Source organism: Dermacentor silvarum, chromosome 6 (genome assembly GCF_013339745.2).
Source record: "Dermacentor silvarum isolate Dsil-2018 chromosome 6, BIME_Dsil_1.4, whole genome shotgun sequence".
Lineage (NCBI taxonomy): Eukaryota > Metazoa > Arthropoda > Arachnida > Ixodida > Ixodidae > Dermacentor > Dermacentor silvarum.
In genome coordinates, this window is record NC_051159.1 from 26031309 (window position 1) to 26056292 (window position 24984).

The following is a 24984-nucleotide window of genomic DNA, read 5'->3' on the forward strand; positions in this document are numbered from 1 at the left end:
CATGAAGTCGAATGGCGGGGCATTCGAATATACAGCTCTAATGGCAGGCCTCCGAAAACAAATTTCGCGCCTATGAGAACAAAATGACGTCACTTCTGTTTTTGACGGATATGACGTCAAATTATTTTTTCTTCCGCCGGAAGTGTTCCCTCCTCACACAGATGGCGCTAAGCCCCATGAACCGCCGGTAAGTAACCATGTTCTGAACGTATGGGCTTCTATGGAAGCTTCGCTACCAGGTATATCTACCTTGGCAGTCGTTCGTTCTCAAGCAACCCGAGGCTGTCTTCCTTTATCGCATCACGCGATACATGGTGTCAGAAGTGCCTGGAAAATAGCAGCAATGGAATTTCTAAAGCCACCGGACGCGCTACGTTTTACAGGGGACATCAGTAGGAACTGGAAGTTGTTCATACAGAAATTCAACCTGTTCCTGACGTCGGCCGAAACCACCGACAAGAAGCCTCGCCCGGAGTGTGCGAAAGGTTCCCTTCGTCTGAGTATCGCAGGCGAAGAAGCCATCGAGCTCTACAATACCTTCACCTTTGCGGAAGGCGAAAGCAACCTTGACTACGCTACGGTGGTCAAGAAGTTCGAGGAGTACTGCGACACCCAACAAAACGAAGTCTACGAGCGGTACGTCTTCCGGAAAAGGGTTCAAGAGCCCGGTGAGCCTTTCGAACATTTCCTGAGGGATTTGAAGACTCAAGCCCGAGCATGCAACTTTGGTGCATTGATTGATTCAATGGTCCGAGACCAAATTGTCTTCGGAACTAGGGATACTAAATTAAGAGAGAAGCTGCTAGCAGACAACAAGCTCACCTTGGAAAATGCCGAGAAAGCTTGCAAGGTGGCAGAAATATCCGCTTCGCACCAAGAAGCTTGGGATCACGATATAAAACAGGTTGACCCAGTGCGCAATCAAAGCCTTGTGGCACGTACTGAAAGGCGCAAAGACTACAAGTGTCGGAAATGGGGACGAAAACATGAGCCGCGTAATTGCCCTGCGTTCGGACAGGCATGCAGAAAGTGCAAAAAAAAAAAAGAACCACTTCGCAGTTTGCTGTAGGGCGAGTGCTAATGTCGACGAACTGGAAGAGTCGGAAGACGACTTTGACGTCCCCGATATTTCGTTTAACAAGATCAACAGTGAATGCGACTGGACTGTAGAAGCACGCGTGAGCAATGCGTCAGTACAACTCAAAGTGGACACGGGATCTGAAGCCAACTTGTTGCCCATCGGACCTTATAAAAAAAAAAAATGCACCCGAAGCCACCACTGCAACCGAGCAGTGCGGTCTGGCGTTCGTACGGTGGGGGTCTGATTAAACACTTGGCTGTTATCAGGGCAGTAGTGGAAATTAACAGTCGCAAAACTATAATGGACTTCTTCATTGTGCGCAACGGACAACAAGCGATACTTGGCCGGCAAGCATGTGAACAAGCAGGACTTCTGTCCCGACAAGTCCACAGTGTATCTGAAAACAACTCGGAGAAAGTGCTTAAAGACTTTCCCCACTTGTTTTCTGGCACAGGCTGCGTTCAGCGACGCTACAGGATGGTGCTTCGCGAGGGAGCAAAACCAGTCGTCCAAACAACTCGCCGGGTGCCCCTGGCCCTGCAGGAACCACTCAAGGAAGAACTACAGCGCATGGAGCGAGCAGGAATAGCCCTCAAAGTCAATGAACCTACCGATTGGGTGAGCCCACTTGTTCTTGTACGAAAGAAGGACGGCAAGCTCCGTGTTTGCATTGATCCCCGAAAGATTAACGAAAATATAAAGCGGGAACACTACGAAATGCCGAGACGCGAAGATATCGAAGCAGAACTCACAGGCGCCGTAGTCTTTACACGATTGGATGCGAACTCTGGGTTCCATCAAATCCCGTTAGACGAAGAAACGTCGAGGATTTGTACATTCTCAACGCCGTTTGGACGTTACCGTTTTTTGAGGTTGCCATTTGGCATTTCGTCGGCACCAGAGGTCTTTCAGCAGACGCTTAATGAAATTTTTGAAGCAGTCCCTGGTGTAAAAGCATATGTTGACGACATACTAGTCTGGGGTACATCTAGGAGAGAGCACGACGAACTTCTGCGCCTTGCACTACAGGCTGCAGAACGGGCGGGCTTAACTTTCAATCGAGCAAAGTGCACAATCGGCGTGGAACAGCTCGATTTCCTGGGCGACGTTATCGGTGCTGAAGGCATCAGGCCCAGCCCTTCCCTAATAAAGGGTATGATAGAAATGCCGCCACCTGCCGATAAACTGGCAGTCCAACGAATGCTGGGTGTTGTAAACTATTTTGCAAAGTTCGTGCCGTCGCTCACTCAGAAAACAACGCTGCTCAGAAGCTTGATCAAGAACGACGCGGTTTTTGAATGGTCAGAAAACCACGCGAACGAGTGGAAACAACTGTGCAATACTTTAGGCAAACACCCATTGCTAGCAATATTCGATCCCAAAAAAGAAACTAAAGTGTCCTGCGATGCGTCACAAAATGGAATGGGCGCCGCGCTTCTGCAACGTCATGGCAGCCATTGTAAACCCGTGGCATATGCGTCGAAGGTATTATCAGATACGGCGCAGCGGTATCCTCAAATAGAAAAAGAGACAATGGCCATTCTGTACGGCTGTGAACGATTTGACCACTTTGTATACGGACGCAAGGTCATAGTAGAAACTGATCATCGCTCCTTGATTGCCATCTATAAAAAAGCAATAGGCGATATTCCGCCCAGGCTGCAGCGGTTTTTCCTGCGGTTATTGCGTTACGACATCGACTTGTGCTTCGTTCCAGGGAAGCAGCTGGTGCTCGCCGACCTGTTATCACGGGCTTCAATCAAATACGACGGGGCTGACATCACGACTGACGATGCAGACGTGCACGCTGTAAGTTAAGTATTGTCACTTGTCAGTGACGACACGTGGAACCGGCTTGTAGCGGAAACAAGCAAAGACCCGTACCTAAGCTCTGTTCGTAACAGCGTTGTTACCGGCCTGCCTATCGAAGGGCAGCTTAAGTCATTCGCTGGCGAGCTATCTGAAGTCAAAGGCGTCCTTCTTAAAGGCTGCAAGATTATAATACCAGCAAACATGCGAAGGGAAATCTTGGAAAAGATCCACCAAGGACACGTTGGCTTGAATAAGAGCAAATTAAGAGCGTGGCGTTCAGTGTTTTGGTCCGGAATGAATTCTGATATTGACAAATTTGTTCAGACCTGCGCAGTTTGCAAGAAGTATGCATACTGCCAGCCGCGAGAGCCACTGCAGATGCGTCCTGTGCTAGACCAACCCTGGTATAGGGTTGGTATATACCTCTTTCACTACGGCGGAAAATCCTACCTCTGCGCCTACGATGCCTACTCAAACTTTCCCGAAGTAGATATGCTCGCAGATACGTCGGCGAGAGCGGTCATCGAATCAATCAGGACTATCTTTGCCAGATATGGTATCCCCATAGAGGTGTGTACAGACAATGGCCCACAATTTACAAGCAAGGAATTTGCTGCATTTGCACGAGCATACGAGTTTCGGCATGTTACCACCTCCAGTCCAGGATTCCCGCAGTCCAACGGACTTGCTGAAAAAGGCGTACAGATAGTGAAGAGAATCTTAAAGAAAACCATGGAAGCTAAACAAATTTTTTGGCTGGCGCTCCTTTCGTACAGGAGTACACCGCTGGAAGCCGACGGCCGATCGCCTGCGGAGCTGCTCCAGGGTCGGATCCTGCGCTCGACGTTGCCGTGCATCCAAGGGAAGCCCGGAAACCCGGTCTTCAAGCGCCGCCAAATGGAGACCAACAGGCGCCCACTGGCTCCTCAAGCGCTGCCAAATGGAGACCAACAGGCGCCCACTGGCTCCTCTAAGAAAAGGAGTCGTCGTACGAGTGAAGAACGGGACGTGGACTACTAAAGCAAAGGTAATACAGCCGTTGGCTCAACCCCGGTCCTACAACGTCTTCACAGAGGGAGGTAGGCTACGGCGACGTAACCGGCAACACATTTACCGACCCAAGAAGCCTTTCATAGAGATCCTGTAGTTCAACACAAGCGTCACCAGTGCCAAGGGCCGCAACGCCTACTGTGTCCGGAGCCCCAACTTGTGCGTCACCTGTTCCGGCTCTCAGAAGGTCGCTACGGCAACGTAGACCCCCTCGCCATCTGACTTACAATCGAAACTTTGTGCAAGTGCCGTGATGCAGATGTGTAACCTGTGTTAACAACGTCCGGACTGTCGTACAGATGAACCATCCACGTAATCTAAGCAAAGTGCAGTTTCTTGTTTTAATTTATATTTCCGTGTTTTCTCCTTCCAAACAGAGGGGGATGTATCGAGTGTGTTATCTTAACCGAGCACGCGCTATGCGCAGACGGTGTTCCGCGCATGCTGTCACCCTTGTCACCAACATGTATATAAGCGCACTCGAATAAAAGCAGTCGTTCCTTCTCAAGCAACCCGAGGCTGTCGTCTTGCTTTATTGCATCACGCGATACAGAAACGATGGAACCCAGCCTACAGGACGCAAACACCAGGAGAGAAGTAGACGGCGTAACAGCCGTGTGTCTGTCTACTTCTCTCTTGGTGTTTGCGTCCTGTAGGCTGGGTTCTATCGTTTCTACAAGTATGTACCAACAGGCCCAGCAACAGACTCTTCTACGATTTGTTTTTTGAGCGTTAATCTTTTGTTGAGTCATTGACGTTTTTGCTGAGTCATGTTCATGACTATGACTTCTACTTCCATCCTTTAGTGTTTCCTTCATTTAGTAGCCACAGCAGAACCCATCTCAGTGGCTTTTGAGTGGTAATCTTTTTCGCTGAGTCATTGTCATTTTTTTCTGAGTTATTCTCATGACTATGACTTCTACCATCATCCCTTAGTGTAATTTTCTTCACTTAGTATCCACGTCCGAACCCATTTCAGTATCTTGTACTTAATAGCGCATAAAAAGGGGACGAGGCACAGATGGACGACGCGGACACAGCGCTAATTTCCAACAATCTTTTATTCTACGAAGCACTTCACATATATATAGTTAACAGATAGCAGCGCACGCAAGCGCATAAGTACTGGTTTTTTAACACATGACGGTAACGTGGCATGTGTAATGGAAAAGATGAGATCGAAGATCAAAAAGGTGAAAAAACGATTAAAAAAAGATTTAAAAAAATTTTTTCTTGTAGCGACAGATTAGGATGCTATCTTCATCACGCCACCCTCTGTACCTTGTTTAAAAAAAAATGTCACAGTTTCGCCCTAAGGGCGAAGCGCTGAATGCGATAGCAACACAGCAATGTCATACGAAGTAAGGTGAGCGGCTTTGGCAGCAATATGAATTGTAGTAAACATGAGCTGATTAAGTAAGCAGGTGTGCTGCGGCGTAAGTAGACCGACATGAAGAGAGACTCGATGACCACGAGAAGGCGCGTGTGAAACGGTGGTGTTGATGAGAAGCGCTTCCCGTGGGCAGCGCGTGCGAAGGGACACACCTGTAGCGCTGCACTGCCGACCCGGGCAGCATTGCATGTGTAGCGTGCGTTGGAAAATGTGGCCCGACTATTACTAACTGATTGAAGAAGCGTGGTGTGAGCGCGCACAAACAAACATGAATAGATCACACTGAATGACTGCAGACAACGACCGTCAAAACGCTGGCAGCGAGCGGATATATACGCCGCAGGAGCGGGCGAAGGTACGTGCGGTCTATCGCTTCAACGAAAACTGAGCGGCGAATGCGCATAAAGGTCAGAGCCGTGTGGAGATAAGAGACGGTGCGGTCGAACGAACGACGAGCGCGGTTGTTGGCAGCGTAGAAGTGCGCCCCCCCCCCCCCCCCCCCGCTCCTTCCGGCGCTGGCTTCCCGCTTCCTTGCTTGCGCGTGGGAGAGATAAGAGACTGTGCGGACGAGCGACGAGCGCGGTTGTTGGCAGAGAAGTGCCGGCGCTGGCTTTCCGCTTCCTTGCTTGCGCGTGGGAGATTGAGTGCGTTCGCTCTCCGTGATAGCGCGCGTCCCCGCACGCTGCCTCTGGGGCATACGGCGCGCGGCGAAGATTTTATCTATACGGAACCTCACGGCGACGCCGATGGCGACGGCGACGGCGACGCCGACGGCAGAAATCCGGTTGAAGTGTCCATATAATTGCTATCGCAATAAAAATCTAATTCTTTTTTCGAAAGATCAATTGAAGGCGCGCTAACACAAGCATCCCCCAAACTAGCGATCTTCGCCGCTTCAATGATCTCACGTGTTGTTTGCATTGGGCTTCTTCCTATCGCTGTACACTGCTTATAAATGGGACTGCACCCATGCTTTCTACAGTGGAAAGCCAGATGGCCCACTCCTCCAGTTCGCACGTTATTTGCGTATTCACGCAGCCTATCATTTATACACCTTCCTGTTTGGCCGATGTATTTTTTGCCACACGACAAGGGTAGTTCATACACGATATTGTTCTCACAATGAACATGGCTTTCCTTGTGCTTTGTCTGGCAACGGGGTTTTCCAGAACCACAATAGCTGGCCTTGCACAAGTTGGACAGCTTGTTTGGCGCTGAAAAGATGACGCTTACATTTGCGTTGTTGCCAATCTTTTTCAGCCTGTGTGAGATATCGTGGATGTACGGTATTATTAAGCGTTTCTGCTTCCTTTGAACGATGTCCGGAGAAGCGAACTGCTCATTTTGCCCGCGCTTCACGGTCTTAAGGAGGCCTTCGGCCACCGCTGTGATAATATACTGCGGAAAACCAGCCTGTTTGAGGCGTTCCTCTTGCGCAAGGAAACTGGAAAACACTTATGAGGGCATGAGCGGCGAAGCGCATTCATTACGGTAGACTTTGCGATGCCTCTTTTAACCAACTTAGCGTGGCCTGACGAAAATGGCAGTAGTGGCTTGTTCGCCCTTGGTTCATATGCCCAGCACACTTGGTCTCCCTCAAAAAACATTCTTATGTCGAGGAATCGTAAAGTACCATTTTGAGGCATTTCATGCGTGATAGTGAGCGGGTGCAAACACTTATTAAAAAGGTCTAGCACTTGCGTAACATCAGGAAAAACCCTCCCGCTTGAACTTGAATCGAGAAGTACAAGGTAGTCGTCAACATACCTATATACCTTCTTTACATTTGGGTTATCTAATCTGGCATCCAGTGTCCTGTTTACACGAGCAAGATAAAGGTCACTTAAAATTGGCGCAATACAGGAACCAATGCAAATTCCTTGTTTTGGAGATAAACATTTCCATCCCACTTGGAGAACGTCGAGCGCAGATACATAGACAGTAGTTCAAGAAAACCCTGTGTAGATATGCAGATGGTGTTAACAAACTTGAGTTCATCGTAAGCATCAATAGCCTCTTGAACACATATTAACAACTCATCATGTGGCAGTGAATAATATAGATCTTTTACATCTATAGAGAACGCGTTCAAATTACTACCTGCATGTGTCTTCAGGTAACTTATCACTTCTTCCGAGTTCTTGGTCAGAAAAGGGTCATTAACTGCAAGCAATTTCAACTTACGTTGAAGTAAGTGGGATAGAAATGTTTATCTCCAAAAACAAGGAAATTGCATTGGTTCCTGTATTGCGCCAATTTTAAGTGACCTTTATCTTGCTCGTGTAAACAGGACACTGGATGCCAGATTAGATAACCCAAATGTAAAGAAGGTATATAGGTATGTTGACGACTACCTTGTACTTCTCGATTCAAGTTCAAGCGGGAGGGTTCTTCCTGATGTTACGCAAGTGGTAGACCTTTTTAATAAGTGTTTGCACCCGCTCACTATCACGCATGAAATGCCTCAAAACGGTACTTTACGATTCCTCGACATAAGAATGTTTTTTGAGGGAGACCAAGTGTGCTGGGCATATGAACCAAGGGCGAACAAGCCACTACTGCCATTTTCGTCAGGCCACGCTAAGTTGGTTAAAAGAGGCATCGCAAAGTCTACCCTAATGAATGCGCTTCGCCGCTCATGCCCTCATAAGTGTTTTCCAGTTTCCTTGCGCAAGAGGAACGCCTCAAACAGGCTGGTTTTCCACAGTATATTATCACAGCGGTGGCCGAAGGCCTCCTTAAGACCGTGAAGCGCGGGCAAAATGAGCAGTTCGCTTCTCCGGACATCGTTCAAAGGAAGCAGAAACGCTCAATAATACCGTACATCCACGATATCTCACACAGGCTGAAAAAGATTGGCAACAACGCAAATGTAAGCGTCATCTTTTCAGCGCCAAACAAGCTGTCCAACTTGTGCAAGGCCAGCTATTGTGGTTCTGGAAAACCCCGTTGCCAGACAAAGCACAAGGAAAGCCATGTTCATTGTGAGAACAATATCGTGTATGAACTACCCTTGTCGTGTGGCAAAAAATACATAGGCCAAACAGGAAGGTGTATAAATGATAGGCTGCGTGAACACGCAAATAACGTGCGAACTGGAGGAGTGGGCCATCTGGCTTTCCACTGTAGAAAGCATGGGTGCAGTCCCATTTATAAGCAGTGTACAGCGATAGGAAGAAGCCCAATGCAAACAACACGTGAGATCATTGAAGCGGCGAAGATCGCTAGTTTGGGGGATGCTTGTGTTAGCGCGCCTTCAATTGATCTTTCGAAAAAAGAATTAGATTTTTTAAACAAGGTACAGAGGGTGGCGTGATGAAGATAGCATCCTAATCTGTCGCTACAAGAAAAAATTTTTTAAAATCTTTTTTAATCGTTTTTTCACCTTTTTCATCTTCGATCTCATCTTTTCCATTACACATGCCACGTTACCGTCATGTGTTAAAAAACCAGTACTTATGCGCTTGCGTGCGCTGCTATCTGTTAACTATATATATGTGAAGTGCTTCGTAGAATAAACGATTGTTGGAAGTTAGCGCTGTGTCCGCGTCGTCCATCTGTGCCTCGTCCCCTTTTTATGCGCTATTAAGTACAAGACATGGAATACCAACTCGCCTAATCTTACGCTCTTCCATTTCAGTAGTTTTTGAGTGTTAATCTTTTTCGTTGGGTCATTCTCATGACCTACATGACATGCATGCCATGACATTGATGTAATGACCGATCTCTTATGTTCGTCATACACTCCTCTCATACTATGCCAATTTTGGTACCTGAAACGACCATGAGAGCACCAAGACGTAGGTGGCTGTTTCATGACCTACATGACACGCATGTCATGGCATTCATGTCATGACATAAATATGTTCGTCATATACTCTTGTTGCAGTATGCCAATTTTGGTACCTACCAAGTTAACGAAACGACCGTGAGAGCACAAAGACGTAGGCGGCTAGATAGATAGATAGATAGATAGATAGATAGATAGATAGATAGATAGATAGATAGATAGATAGATAGATAGATAGATAGATAGATAGATAGATAGATACTGTCAAAGTAGCAAATGTTCGCCAAGAAATGCTTCGCATTTAAAACCGGCAGATCCCGTGCCCTGGGAGAAACGATGTTATGCGAAGAAGCGCCCGGGGAGCCTACCAAGTTAACGAAACGACTATGAGAGCACATAGACGTAGGCGGATAGATAGATAGATACTCTCCGATACTCTCCAAGTGAAAAAAGCTCGCCTAGAAATGCTTCGCATTTAAAAGGCGTCACCTTGGAGAAGTAGTGCAAGTTCTCGTTGACGGTCATGTAGGGAAAGAGCATGCAGGTCTGTGGTAGGAAGCCGAGGTGGCGCCTAGCCGTGCGTGGTGATCGGCGCATGCTGTGCTGGCCCACGAAAACGTCGCCTCCAGATGGCGCCTCATAGCCGACGACGATATTGGCCAGAGTCGACTTGCCGCTGCCGTTGGGGCCCAGCAGCGCCACAGCTTCGCCCATGTAGACGCGCAACCGGACTCGATTCAGAACGACACGGCGCCCGAGGACCTGCGGCCACAGATTAGCACCGTTTACCAATGGTTGTAATATGTGACATTTACTTTTGTAGGAGGCGAGTACATCACTTCCTTGTTTTGTTATAGAACTGAAATAATGATTAGACGAACGAATAGCTAGTAAAGTACCAATCTCTTTAAGATCATTGCACGTTATTCTGGACTGAAGTCCCTCCCAATGTCGTCGGTAGGTTACTTAGTGGCCACCAACGGAGTGGGACAGTTCTTCAGCACTGTCATCGGCGCTTTGTACGAATGAGAGAAACTTCAAATAACAAACTTAGTCGCTTGTGCCAGCAATCCCTTTCAAAGGCACTGCTCATATCATCATCATCACCCTTATAATCGCGGCGGTTGCCCCTGAGCGAGGCAAGACGCCTGTGCACCGTTGGTGGTGTTTATTGAAGGAGGCCAGCTAAGGCGCCCAAAGATGCAGGCTGCGTCAGCGCCGCTTGCTTGAGGTCGCCAGGTCAAGCTAGTTTTCTCCTCAAGGAGCTGTTGCTGAGCGGCAGGGCAGTGTGAGACACCCTGGACTTTGCAGCAAAGATAACTGCCATGAGGAACGAAAGGTCACGCTGGACGATGCGAAAAGCCTTCGCTTTGTATTTGAACGGTGGCAGAGGCTCGCCTTGCGTAGGTTGCTACCATGGCAATGTTCTCAAAAGGCAGCCGCGATGACCAATGTTATTACTGAATGCTCAAGGAATGGCGGCGAGCCTATCTGAAAAGGCATGCTCAATGCAACCTTGTCTACAGCAACCGGCGTACAGGAGACGGCACAAAAGCAGTTCTGAGTGCACTATTGTGATGCCTTAAGCAAGCGTGCCGGGGGCTGTACTTTATTCTAAATTTGCTGTCATAGCAGCAAGTACACATGGTGTCAAGTCAAGAGTCAAATAAAGCTAAAGATGCACTCGAGTTTATTCTGCCACCTCGAGCCTGTTTCAGCCAAGGTACACGTAAGATAGGGAAAAAACCACTCATAAGAATGTCCCGATTTACCCACATCTAACACTTGTCGCTCCTTTATCTTAGCATACTACTGTAGATACACAACACCTAATTTAGTTGGCCGTGTAATTGCAGGCAGTAACTTTGACATAACAAGGCAAATACCCGAGACAATCAAAATGGCATGATGTGACAATATGTGTACAAGTGCACCATCGATTGTCCGCACCAATAAATGTTAACATAGAAACTTGCTTTGATACTAGGTGGCATAATCTCTAATTTGCGGCAATCTTATTAGACAATTACTTTGCGTATGCACGTCTTTCATTTCTGGGTCTTTCTGGTACACTCAATATAGTGTTATTTCTTTACTTTGCAACCTAAGGAATGCCCCAGTATACCTATACTACTTAGGTTACAAGACCAGATGGTTGATTCTTTTTGGAGAACAAACCATAACTATGATAGTCATCATCATCGCCATCATCATCATCATCATCAGCAGCAGCAGCAGCATATATTTATGTCCACTGCAGGACGAAGGCATCTCCCTGCGATCTCCTATTACCCCTGTCTTGCGCTAGATGATTCCAACTTGCCGCCTGCGACCTTTCTTAACTTCATCACTCCAGCTACTTTTCTGCCATCCTCGACTGCGCTTCTGTTCTCTTGGTATCCATATTGTAACCCTAATGGTCCACCGGTTATCCATCCTACGCATTACATGGCCTGCCCAGCTCGACTTTTTCCGCTTAATGTATACTATGATAGTATTGATCTTCAAATAAGTATATTATTAAATGAGCGGACATCCACATTGATAGATACATCCTTTAACACGAAAATAAACCTTGAATTATTCCCTAATTCTACCTGAAGATATGTTACCATTTGGGTTGCGGCGTGACGTTGCAGTTGTTTATTCTAATCTCTAGTTGTTTTTTTAGTCCTGCTGTTGTGGTCACTGTCAATCAGCTTTGTATTTATTTGGTTTACGCTTATGTCTTTGTAATTCATCTGTTCAATTTAAGCTTATTGGGAACTGTCTGCAAGCATCTGCCTGGTTACATGGGCCTCGCCAAGCTATCAATAGACGAGCGTTTTGTTCCGTGAACTTGATCTGGTACGGAATGCAGAAATATAAGTCCAACCAAATGGAGGGGAAACGTACTCTTTCTGCGAATAATCAAATAAGTTGAAAGGGCGCGCTGCCAGTGCTTTATTTTTCACTGCGAGTACATTCAGCGCAACGCCACATTACAACTCCACGCTCTGTTCGAGCTGCACGGGCTTGCCGGATTTCCGTACCTGAAGCTCTCAGTTGTTAGTTAACCAAACAGAAGAACGGGTAGCTTGATACGTCAAGCCTACGCTAGTGCGTTCTCAAATTCTTGTCACATTCACAACACCCCATTGCGGACTGTGTGAGGAGCAGTGGCTTGGCTTTGAATACCAAGCGAAATCTACATTTCCTCTTAGAGAAACAGCAAGTAAATACTCAGTTGTCTCTAACACACCCTTATTCATAGAAGCGCTTAAAGCCCCACCAAAGTGAACACACTGAAACACCTCTCGTTTTGCTGACCTATTTTTTTTAGATACCGTAATGCAGTGTACATAAATATAGGCTGATTATGATGATGATGACGGGAACTAATCAATCGCTTACCGGTTATGGTTCAAAAAGTTCGAGCAAATATTGGAAAATGGCTGCGGGATACTCTCCTTACAGAAAGCATTCACCTGTTATTTGTATACATGGGAGCTTCAATTTGACTGCTACATTTGACCCGTCACAAGCTTCGCCTTTATCACGAGTGATTTTTTAGGATGAACTACCTTTGTCACGTTGTCGACGTATATTCCTGGTGGCTCGGAGACTCGGTGCTCGCTGGGCTCGAACAGCTCGTGCTCGGGATCGGGAACTTGCCACGGTGTCCGGCGTTTAGATGACTGCAAACACGCGCGCACTGTTATGTAGAATGTTTCCTCAGCACAACATCACTTCACGAGGCAGCGTTAATGCAAGTAGTAGTAGGCAACAACGCCAGCTGCTTGCTATCCCCGTGCTCACATGCGACGTCGACAAGGTCCTTCGCGTCCTTGTGCGTTAGGTTATAGATTATTAGAAAACGCGCTCCAACGCGCAATTATTGCCTACACTGCAGGTAGGGTACCTGTAACAACGTGCTCAACATTGCGGAACACTAGACAGTGTTCTCTCCTATGAAGGAGAGAACTGTAGCTTTATTAAGTCATCTCATAATCCTGACATAACGTACTACTATATTCACAGAATCAGACATTATCCCATTTGTACGAGATGATATTGCTAATATTTAGTAGGAAGAAGGTGTCTTGCTCCATTCATTCGTGAGTTTTATCATAAAACTACAGTTGACATTCCGTATTTTAATGTAATAGTCACAACATTTGTTTTGCACTTTCTTTTTGAGTCCGTCATGCGTGCGCATTCTGGGACGGCTTGGACTGTTCTAATTTTTCTGCACCAACTTCCACTGCTGACCACGGTTTATCTGTCTGCGCCTGCTCACGTGACTTGGTTGCTTGCCATAAATGATATAATACATAAGAGAAATATTGACAAATAAAAGAAAGTGTCGGGACAATGATCGGTACATATGGCAGACACAATATAAAACGAAAGCGCCTTTCCGTAACGTAACCCTTGCGGGTTGAAAGTGCGTTTAATTGCAAACATTCCAATGACTAGAGTGACACACTGAAAACATCAGGTCAACAAAGCCTGGCCTTTCACACATTTTTGAGCTAAATTCACAGATCACTTACGTGTAAGCCTGCATCAATATGCTGAGTTGAGTAGCGCACCCAGGATATCTGCCAGGAGGGGGGGGGGGGGGGGGGGGTTGAATTTTTGTGGTGGTGGGGGGGGGGGGGGGGGGAGGCAAGCACATTGGATATAATGCAATTGCCTTGCTTTAACTAGCCAGAGGAATCCAACAGCAAATAAAATGCCCTATAATTATACTAATAATGATACCAACGATGATGACGATGTTTATTTCTTCAGCCTTTTACTCAAAGTAATTTAAGAGTGAATGAATAAGTACAAGACAATGATAGAGCGTCTTTGTTAATCAAGAAAATTCGACCTCAAGCCACCTCTTGCATTGTAATCGCAATGTGAACAGAGCACTGAAGGTACACGTTGACCTTGTGGGGCTGGACGCGTGGGGGGGAGGTTACAACACCCGAACCCCTCCGTCTGTGCGCCACTGATTGAGTTCAACGACTTCGCTAATTATTCGCTCAGTCTATGATGCCTAGCGCTCAAATAATTATTTTCCCGCGCAGTACAGCGTGCAAAAACTACGTAAGCATTTGGTCGGTAAGCATGAAACTTCCAATGCATGCCGATAGTCGATTGAGTCCCTGCAGTGTAAATTCGAGCTAGACTTTCCAATTTGGGACATATAGCTTTCTGTATTTATCTGTTGGACTTTCTACAACCTCCCGCAATAACCCCAAACTCAGCTACAAAACAGATAATTTGTGTTCTGCTATCTCTTCTTATTTATTTTTACTTTCTGCTCTCGAAAACGGATTTCATGTGCCAGCGATGCGCTAGACAACTATAGTGCGGGCAGCAAAAAAGAAACTTTTGAGAATACCACGATGACAACAGCAACGATAGTCAATCAATGAGTCAATCATTAATTTAGTATGCCCAGGAACAACTTCGTGGTTTGGGTGCTGGCGCACATAAAAAAGAAACGCAAAAGGAAAGTAAAAAAGTAGACCAACGACGACTATGAGTTGTAGAAGTAATAATAATAATAATAATAATAATAAAAATAATAATAATAATAATAATAATAATAATAATAATAATAATAATAATAATAATAATAATAATAATAATAATAATAATAATAATAATAATAATAATAATAATATGCAGCACTTTCCCGTTCGTAGACGTAATACGCCAATACCAGCACGTCGGAGCCCCATCATCTTTGCTGCGCAGTCTTTGCATCAGCTTGTTGTTCGAACATGCAACACCGCTGTCGTTTGAGTAGTATTTGCAGTGGTTGAAGTGTCACAAGACGGCAGTAACAGCGCTGCGGTACACAACTCAGTCTCTGGCGTTCGGTTTACGTATACTACTATACGTTCAGGGACTGGATCAAGCTATAATTAAAAGCCCTGCGTGGCTATCGCGTTCCAATGTTAGCACAAGGTCCCATGTTCGAATCCCTGCCATGCGTGCCGCATATAGATGTTGGCGGAATAACCAAAAAGCTCATGTACAATGATTGCCACGCATATTCAAGAAGTTCTGAATAAGTTTGGAGCCCCAGAATGCGGCTTTTCTCCTCGCGCATGGTGCGTTCAACGCGCCCGAAAATTCCGCCATGCCGCTGTGTTTTCATTCCACTCTTATCAAAAGCCAACATATACGGCTCTAATCAATCTTGCAGTCACCTCGCGTTCAGTGGCAAAACACCGCAGGTATACCGACTCCCTGAAGTGGCACTTCAGGAAGAGCTTTGGGTCTACCTTCTGACGTCACTCTGATGTGGACGGCAGTAGGTATAGAAGTCTCATAAACAGGAAATAAAGTACGTTCATCCTTAAATATGTACCGCGCCCTTACCTTCTGCGTCACCTTACGTCATTATACAGGGTAATCATTTTTAATATTTACGGAATTTTTAGAAATCCCCTGTGGCAAGCCGCATAATTCTTATTATTGAACTGAGGTATTCAATGAGGTAGACAGTAGTTGCACGAAAAATCGAAACACATATTCCACTAATTAGCAAAAATTCCCTAATTAACTTCTCAGACAATTACTCTACAACACATTACAATTTACGGGTTGTAGCCGGTGAGCTTGGAATGAATTTCCAGAATGACACCAGTTTGGAGATATGCGCCATCGAACTTGCCGTAAAAGTGCATTGTTCCACTAACGCTTTTACCAAAATGCTGCTTTATACATTGAAGTACAAAATTAACTGGAACGCCCATGTATTTTGGCCCACACCATGGGAAATATCCACCTCAAAACTGGTGTCATCCTGGAAATTCATTTCAAGTGGATACGTCTGGCAAGCTCCCCGGCTACAGTACGTAAATTGCAATATGTGTCGTAAAGTTATTAAATAAAAAGTTCATTAGTCAATTTTTGGTAATTAGTTGAATGTGTGTTTCCATTTCTAGTGCTACTAACGTCAGCCTCTTCCAATAAGCCAGCTCCACGATAAGAATTGTGCTACGTGTCACAGGCGATTTTTAAAGCTTAAGTATAAGCAGCGGGAAAGTGCATATGGAGAAGGTCCCGAAGAAGGGAACCGGCTCTTTTTTTATTGGTACATCCGTCATCAAAAAGTAATTGACATGGTCGACCAAGAAAAAAAAAAGTATACTGCTGTTGATAAAAAACATGCCGCCAGTGAGGATTGAACTCACGACCGCTGGTTTACGAGACCAGCGCTCTGCCACTGAGCTATAGCGGCGCCAATGCGAGCAGCGGCAATGTTTGGTGATTTTTAGTGAAGCGACGAAAGGAACCACAACCAATGAAAATGTATTTAGCAGAAATACGCGTACGTACAAAAAACTGACTCGCATACTGACCGGCGGCCCCTTAAACACTAGATATGGAATACGAACTAAAGAAAATGAAGAGAGGAGCAGTTCGCATCGTAGGCCAAGCGCATGCTTTGCGCTTTGCCAACGTGATTTACTTGCGTAATAGTAGTAGTAATAATAATAATAATAATAATAATAATAATAATAATAATAATAATAATAATAATAATAATAATAATAATAATACAGAGTTGTTCCCTGCAAACAACTGAATGCACCAGTGTTACTTCTTTTTTTGCCACGGGGGCAGAATGTCTCGTTGCGTAGAAAATTTACTTCATTAGAGAGACGGGATAACAAATTATTTAACAAACTATTTAAAATTGAGCCACACTGATTTATAGCGCGACATCGCTGAACGCATTTGTGGTTATTTAAATGCAAATTCTCCTTGCAAGCTGCGTAGCCCATATGCGACACGCATTTCTAGGAGGTGCCGATAAAGCGTTGTCTGAAAAAAAAAAAAAAACTTCTATAAGCATATATAGTTGAATCTCCAAACAGCGAAACGCAGCGAGCGCATAAACAAAACAGAACAAAACAAGAGCAAGCGAAAAAATTCGAATGACTAACAAGAAGACAGCCCGCCAGAAAAGAAAAAAAAAGAAAACAGCCGCCAGTGAGGATCGAACTCACGACCGCTGGTTTACAAGACCAGCGCTCTGCCACTGAGCTATAGCGGCGGTGGCTCCCGACCTCTTTGAGACACTAGTTATTGGGAAACGCATATTTGTTTTATTGCGCGAAGCTATGCCGTCAGTGCCGTAAGTACGCATATTACACGCCTTGCGATAACGGTGATGATGGCCCATTGTTCACTTACAATGCTGGGCGAATACCACACTAAAATGAATTTTGGCCGCCCATGAGTTCGAGCGCCGCTTTAATCAGTCACTGTTCTTTTGCTCGTTATTCGTTTGCTTGTTTCGCTTTTTGGCGACCGTACATTGGTCTTTATGAAGTAAGAGATCACCGTAGGCAATGTGTCTTTATTGTGAAGGATATTCTTTTACGGGTTCTAACAAGCTCTCAGCAGAGAGGTCTAGAATAGCGTTTTCAACCGCACCTAAACGCATTGCGTACTTTAAAGGAAAAGCGTTTCCCTCATTGCGCATGTTCCGAACAAAACTTGGTTTACGAGCGCTATGATAACGCACATCATCTCGCGAGTTTAACGTTCGTAAAGCTTACGCACGCTAAGAAATAGCGTTGTCGAACGTGGCTACACCAATGGCTCCTGCTTCAGTGGGAGTCGTCGTGATGGCGACGCTCTCGCTGATCGTCACTAACTATTGAAATGAACTTTCGCCTCCTCTAAACTCGTCTGAAAGGTTCGCTGTGAGCGCTTAGCACATCCGTTTTCTGAGATCGTTCGGTAATTCCGGCGTCCGTAGGCCTAACGAGATGGTTGCTAATAGAATGTCTTGCCTTCGATACGTTTGGCACGAGGCCACCTGTCTTCTAGTCTTCCTTACGTTTGCGCTGCCATAAGTTAAACTAAGTCATGAAGGGACGCGCACCGTAACATCCCACAATGGTGGTAACGTTTAACGTACGCAAGGCGACAAACGCTATTCTAAAACTGCCTATTTACTAAAAAAGTGAACCCAATCTTTTAACATAATGGAATGCAGTTTTGTGGTTGTACAGAAAGATATTAAACACGCGCTCATATCGGTGGTTTGTCGCGAAAGACGCCCCACCGGTACCTCCGCTCTCTCCGCTATCTTTACGGGTGAGCGATGAGCGGCTGAATGATAACCGCTGGGATAGGAGGTATGGATTTGTGCCAAGTACATGGACAAAAAAAACAAACAGACATCTAGCGAGCGCTTCTTACGAGGGCTCATGATGCTACATTTTCACGTAGTATTGGCGGTGAAGAAAACAATCGCAAAGCTGCGAATGACGAAACTAACGTTTTATTGGGGGAACCTCTGCCCACAAAAGCAAGCGACACTTGAAGCACAACGATAGCGGCGAACACAGTCGGCGATTGGCGAAATCTTATCTGTGGGCAAAGCGCGTCGGCTTTTATAAATATGCCATCGAAGGTTCTAGACTAATCACTGATGCCGGCGTGTCTCCCAGAAAGTACTACACAAGTCGCGTCGCGCATACAATCATTACACAAGCTTCGGTGACAACAGATAGAACCATCGATAACATTAGAGAAACTTCCGATCCTGCGCTGACGGATAGCGCTTAACATTTGTTTGCCGTTAAAAAGCGGTCACTCGAGAAAGGTAAACAAGTACACGGCCGCCCTCTCAAAAAAGCATCGCGCCAATGCTCTAGACATGCAAGCGAAAACAAAACCATCCAAAACAAAGAAGGAACTACAACAAAGCAACTAAAAGTCCCTCAATTTGTGAGTGGGCCTAGAAACGCTCAAGACGCACCACGTGGATGACTTCAGGTCGTGCGGGGCACCGCTGTGATTGCGAAATGCCGTTTGGCACGACCTCATTGTCCAGTGCGCCAATATGTCGGATAATCCTGCGAGGTCCAAAATAGCGACGTAACAGTTTCTCCTAAGTCCTCGTCGGCGTATCGGAGTCCAGACCCAAACACGGTTGCCGGGCTGGTATTGCACGTAGCGTGGTCGAAGATTGTAGTGCCGGCTGCCGGTCCTCTGCTGGTTCTTGATGCTCAGGCGGGCGTGCTGTCGGGCTTCTGGGCGCACTGGAGATAGGCGGCGACATGGACATTTTCTTCGTCGGTTGAGATGGCGTCGAGAGTCGTCGTCGGGTTCCTTCCGTAAACCAGCTTTAACGGCGTGATCTGTGTTGTTTCTTCCACTGCCGTGTTCTAAGCAAATGTTACGTACGGAAGGGCGACATCCCACTTCTTGAGTTCGACGTCGAGGAACATCGCTAACATGTGGCGAGCGTCTTGTCCAGACGTTCTGTTAGGCCATTGGTCTTCGGGTGGTAGGCAGTGGTCCTCCGGTGACTTTTCTGGCTATACTGCAGGATGGCTTGAGTAAGATAAGCTGTAAAAGCCGTTCCTCTGTCGGTGATAAGAACTTCTGGGTCGCAATGTTGCAGCAGGATGTTCTCGACGAAGAATTTAGCAACTTCGGCCGCACTACCTTTAGGCAGGGCTTTCGTTCCGGCGTAACGGGTAGGGTAGTCGGTAGCCACGACGATCCAATTATTTCCACATGTTGACGTCGGAAAGGGTCCCAACAAATCCATCCCGATCTGCTGAAATGGTCGGCAAGGAGACTCAATCGGCTGTAGTAATCGCGCTGGCCTTGTCGGTGGTGTTATGTGTCGCTGGCTGCCACAGCATGTCTTCACGTAGCGGGCGACGTTGCCTGTCAGGCGGGGCCAATAGTACTCCTCTTGTATTCTTGCGAGTGTACGGGAAAACCCAAAGTGTCCGGCTGTCGGATTGTCGTGCAGGGCGTGCAAGACTCCTGGCCGGAGTGCTGCTGCCACAATGAAAAGGTAGCTCGTGCAGACTAGGGAGAAGTTCTATTTTACGAGGACGATGTCGCGAAAGCAAAACGAAGACAATCCACTTTGAAATATTATAGGGACAATGTCGGTCCGCGTCTGCTCGTTGCCGTTCGGCGAAATCATCCGCAGTTATTGTTCCTAGGAAGGCATCGTCGTCCAGTTCGCCTTGCGGTGGCGGGTCAATAGGGCTCCGCGACAGGCAGTTGGTGTCAGAATGCTTCCTCCCGGAAATATACACTACGATGACGTCGAATTCCTGGAGTTTGAGACTCCATCGTGCTAGGCGACCTTTGCTAGGCGACCGAAGTTTGCCAGCCAACACAAGGCGTGGTGGTCGCTTGCCAATTTGAAGTGCCTGCCGTGTATGTAAGAACGAAAATTCGCCGTAGCCCAAATGATCGCAACACACTTTTTCTCTGTCGCAGAATAATTCGCTTCCGCTTTAGACAGTGACCGGCTAGCGCAAGCTATTCCGCTTTCAACTCAGTCCTTCCTTTGAACTATAGCGCGGCACCGAGGCCTACGCTACGTGCGTCAGTGTGGATTTCCATCTCGGCCTCTTCGTCGTAGTGTGAAAGCACCGGCGGTGAATGCAGCCGTTGTTTCACCTCCTCAAACGCCTAATCTTGCCGTGTTTCCCATTTAAAGCCGACGTGGGCTTTCGTGAGATGAGTTAATGGTTCCGCAATGCTTGAAAAGTCTCACAAAGCGCCTGTAAAGGCACACAGGCCAATGAATCTGCGCACTGCCTTTTCATCGACGCGCCGCGGGAACTCAGCTATGCCAGCTGCCTTCTGTGGGTCGAGCCGGACTACAGACTTGAGGACGTGGCCTCGGAAAAGACGTTCTTCGTAAGCGAAACGGAACTTTTCCGGCTTCAGGGTAAGCTCAGATGACTCGATAGCCTCTAATACTGTCTCAAGCCACCTCAGGTGATCGTCGAAATTCGTGGCAAAGACTACAACGTCATCCAAGTAGACGAGACAAGTCTGCCACTTCAGTCCAGCCAAGACTGTGTCCACCACGCGCTCGAACGTTGCAGACACATAGCAAAGTCCGAGTGGCATCACCTTGAACTCGAAGAGGTCGTCTGGCGCCATCAACGCGGTTTTCTCTGGACCCCTGTTTCCGACTTCAATTTGCCGATAACCAGTCTTGAGATCCATCGACGAAAAGTAGAGTCGGGCTAATGCATCGTCTATCTGTGGGAGGGGGTACACGTCCTTCTTCGTTATTTTGTTCAAGCGGTGAAACTCGACGCAGAAGCGCAGAGTTTCATCCTTCTTCTTCACTAAGACCACAGGAGACGCCCAGGAGCTTTTCGACGGCTGTATGATGTCGTCGCGCAGCATTTTGACGACTTGTTTTGCCTTATAGCTCCTCGTTCTCGCGTAGACACTTGATAAGGACTCTGGCGGAGGGCCGAGCGGATTTTTAGAGTGGCTAGTGGCAGGGGGAACCAACGATTTAGGTCTTTGTGCTCCACGTCATGTCCCGCTTCTTAATTTAAAATGTAAGCTAAATTGGACATAATGTCGCAAAGGCAACATAAATAATAGAAATGATGGAGTGAGAAATTTGTTTGTTTAAATTAGTTTTCTACAGCGCCCCTAGAACGTTGTCGAGAAAACGCTTTTCAATAATTCTAGTCCAATGTCTCCTAGCTGTGCATTTAGAGCAGTTGAACGTGTAGCTATGCTACCGATGAAGTAAAGAAATCAAAATAAAAACCCACCCATACCTCTGACTTCTTACCGGTGCATTCTTTTCATTTTTCGTACAATTCCAGTGCATTTATGCGCAGGCGTGCAGCATTGGATGTTTCCTGTGTCTTCCATACTGTCCAAAGAACTGAAACTGCAGAGCTGCTGAGGTAACTGGTGATGGGTCCTCGTTAGCCCCCATGCACCCGTGGATTTATAAATGTATGAATTCAGGATTACGGGGCATCCTGATAATATACTTCGCGTAGCGAAACGAAAATCAATACTGAGCACCAGGCCCTCAATCATGTGATAGGTTATTTCATGCACGTGATCCTGCATGACTCACTCTTCTATAAGCATAGGCAGTGAGTTGATCACTAATGACTGTCGATGCGTAGTTGTGTGCAGTAGACCTTCGCTTCGTCGGAGGCATTACTTTCGCTTCAAACTAGGGCCAAAGAAGCAAATATCAGCGCCGTTGGACTCGTAATTTGCACACTTCCCCGGGTCCGTGTTCTAGCGCGTGACTTCATCTGTTCCAAGAGTGCATTGGCACACATGGCTCCAAAATCAGTGTTTTTTAGCGTGACCTTTCGAAGTGTGCCCCACGTGCTATAATTTTGCAAAATTACACCATTGCGACTCGCTGTATTTCCCCTTTACCTCTGCCATTTATATGCACGCGGTCATAAATACTGCAATGTACATTATGCGTACATCGCCGGAAGTGCACGCAGGAAACAGCACTGCTCACCGTGCAGGCGCGAAAGATTCGGGGTCCCCCGGCGTTTGTTGAAAGCGGGAGCAAGTCGTCCATTGCCAGGGCCAGTGCCAGGTTAAACGACACTGCCAGCAGCATGACCAGCAGTAGCGACGCTAGACTGGGCACGTCGGCGGACAACATCAGGTTCAGCTGGTCCCACTGCATGCCAGTCACTGTGAATACCAAAAATCCGTGTTGTTATCTCAGATTCAGGAGTGCTGATTCGTGGTCGAGAAGATAATTCATGCCTTATGCGATGCTCTGCAAGACAAAATCTGGGGCGTGCAAACACACATATACAAACGCCACACGTACAACCTTTAAAAATGTCGTGCCGGTTACTAACTAAAAAGTACCAATCGTTTACCACTAAGTTTACCGTGATCCTGGCAACCGTGGGTGGTAACGACGCATGAGACAAGGAGTAGCTCCACAAAGAAATTCGTGTGTACGTCTAGCACAGCTGGCCGCCGTACTAATGAAACTGGTATTGTGACAATTGTTACCATTTGACACAATAATGAAAGCTACCCTTTGCAAAATAATTTAGCTAACATATTGCATAAGTAGCAGATAGCTTATAATTGTGACTAAATGAAAATTCTTTGTCATTTTGTCCCACTCCCTTTTTTCATGTCTCAGGCCTCTTGAGAGTATCATCAACAAATAAAGAAGGGAAATGTTACTTATATACACCTTGCTCAATCATTTGAATGTCCAGTGAGGTCTGTTTTAAAGTGATGCTTCTCAGCCCGTTCCCTCTCTCCACCACTGGCAATAAATCGATTGCCATTGCTATGGATTATATTGAGAGACAGTTATCGCGTTGCACTTAACCCAACTTTTCACCCCTTTCCACAACAATCTCCAATGCTAAGGATTAAGCGACACGTGACGCCATCACAATACCTCTCGCGACCAGTTGCACTACGGAAGTCGTCGACTTCTTGATGCAAGACGTCATTTTACATAGCGGCACGCCCCGTCAGCTTCTTACCGCCTGGGGTCGCTATTTCTTATCTGAAGTCATAGCATGTGAACTCCGTTATTGTGCCAGCAAACACTAGCTTACGAGTGCGTACCACCCTCAAACGAATGGTCGTACCGAACACCTGAATCGCACGATCACTGATATCCTATTTATGTGTGTTTCATCTGATCATCACGACTAGGACACTTTGCTATTGTTTGTCGCCTTTTCGTATAACCCCTCACGCCATGACACTACCATCTACTCTCCGTTCTATCCACTGTATTGACGAGAGCCAATGCTTCCTTCTGACACGCTCTTTCCGACCCCCGCCGAACTGTCGACTGAATACGCTCTCGACGGCATGGCTACACCAGAAAAGGCACGCCACAGTACCCCGCTTTGTCTCTCTGCGTCGCAGACAAGGCAGAAGTTGTCGTACGACCCCACCACAGGGACAGCTGCTTCATGGCGGGTGACCTTTTGTTCTCGGGTCCCAGTCTCGACACGTTGGCCTTCCTGAAAAACTAATTTCGATGTACACTGGCCCTGATCGTTTCCTGCGACAACTGACACACGATGCCTACGAAATAGCCCCGCTCGACCCCGCGAGGGTCATGTGCTATATGAACGTGAGACTGCGCGTAATAATCGGCACTGTACAAAACGGAACAAACAATAATGAAAAACGGATGCCACAGTTCAGTGATCGCGATACTGCGCGACACGCACGTCCAAATACTATTGCTAATTGACCATCTTCCCTTGTGGAAGAAATTACTGTTGAAAGACGATTTTGTAACCAAAAAAAAAAAAAACGTGACATGCGAACGAAGTATAGTCACGCCTTCCTGCGCCGCGGCGAAAATTGCCGCATCCGTGTTATGAATGACCCTTAGTTTCAACATAGTAACCATACACCCATGTTTCATTCCAAGCGATGGTGGTTTTTAGTGCATTTTTTATCAAATGTAGCTCCTCCCGAAGGTCACTTTCATTAGTGTCTGCTTTGTTCATGTGACAAAAGGCGCTGTTGTACTTAATTTTATCTTTTGCGGGGTGGCCCATTCCCAACTCGTTGGGGAGAATCTTGGTACTCATAAACTCTCAGTCATTGCATCCCAAAACTGCAGTTCTCGTGACTCAAACTTCTTCACCCACGGCGCCAACTATCAGCGATGGTTGGAAGAAATCACGTCAATCACCTAATTCACAGTGAAATTGCTTTTGAAGTCGACGGTATTTCGGAGCGGTCGTCATCTTCAATGGAAATAGAACATTGTTTCATATTGTTCGACATGAATTGTGTGTTGCAGTCTTCCCTAAGGCTTCCTAAGCCTCCAAAGCTGTTTGTAGCATCTGGTCATCATCAGCCTATAATTATGTCCACTGCGATCTCCATTTACCCCTGTCTTGCGGTGGCTGATTCCAACTGGGGCCTGCAAATTTTCTACCTTCATCACCCCACCTACTTTTCTGCCGTGCTCGACTGCGCTTCCCTTCTCTTGGTTTCCATTCTGTAACTCTAACGGTCAACCGGTTATCCACCCTATGCATTGCACGGCCTGCCCAGCTCCATTTTTTT

General features: G+C 46.6%; 1 protein-coding gene and 2 non-coding genes across 3 annotated transcripts in view; all 3 read right to left on the reverse strand.

The window, feature by feature from the left end:
- Positions 1–16285: 16285 nt before the first annotated feature.
- On the reverse strand, positions 16286–16357 carry Trnat-cgu (transfer RNA threonine (anticodon CGU)). Its single transcript has one exon. It is a non-coding gene; the product is annotated as a tRNA-Thr (tRNA).
- Positions 16358–17104: 747 nt separating this feature from the next.
- Trnat-ugu (transfer RNA threonine (anticodon UGU)) lies at positions 17105–17176 on the reverse strand. Its single transcript has one exon. It is a non-coding gene; the product is annotated as a tRNA-Thr (tRNA).
- Positions 17177–20661: 3485 nt separating this feature from the next.
- Positions 20662–24984, reverse strand: part of LOC119456585 (uncharacterized) — a 35235-nt gene continuing 30912 nt past the window's right edge. The window contains exons 4-5 of the mRNA XM_037718415.1: positions 22421–22602; positions 20662–21162 (exon numbers count right to left, since the gene is read on the reverse strand). Coding sequence (XP_037574343.1) covers positions 20662–21162; positions 22421–22602 — 683 coding nt within the window. The remainder of the gene's footprint in view (positions 21163–22420; positions 22603–24984) is intronic.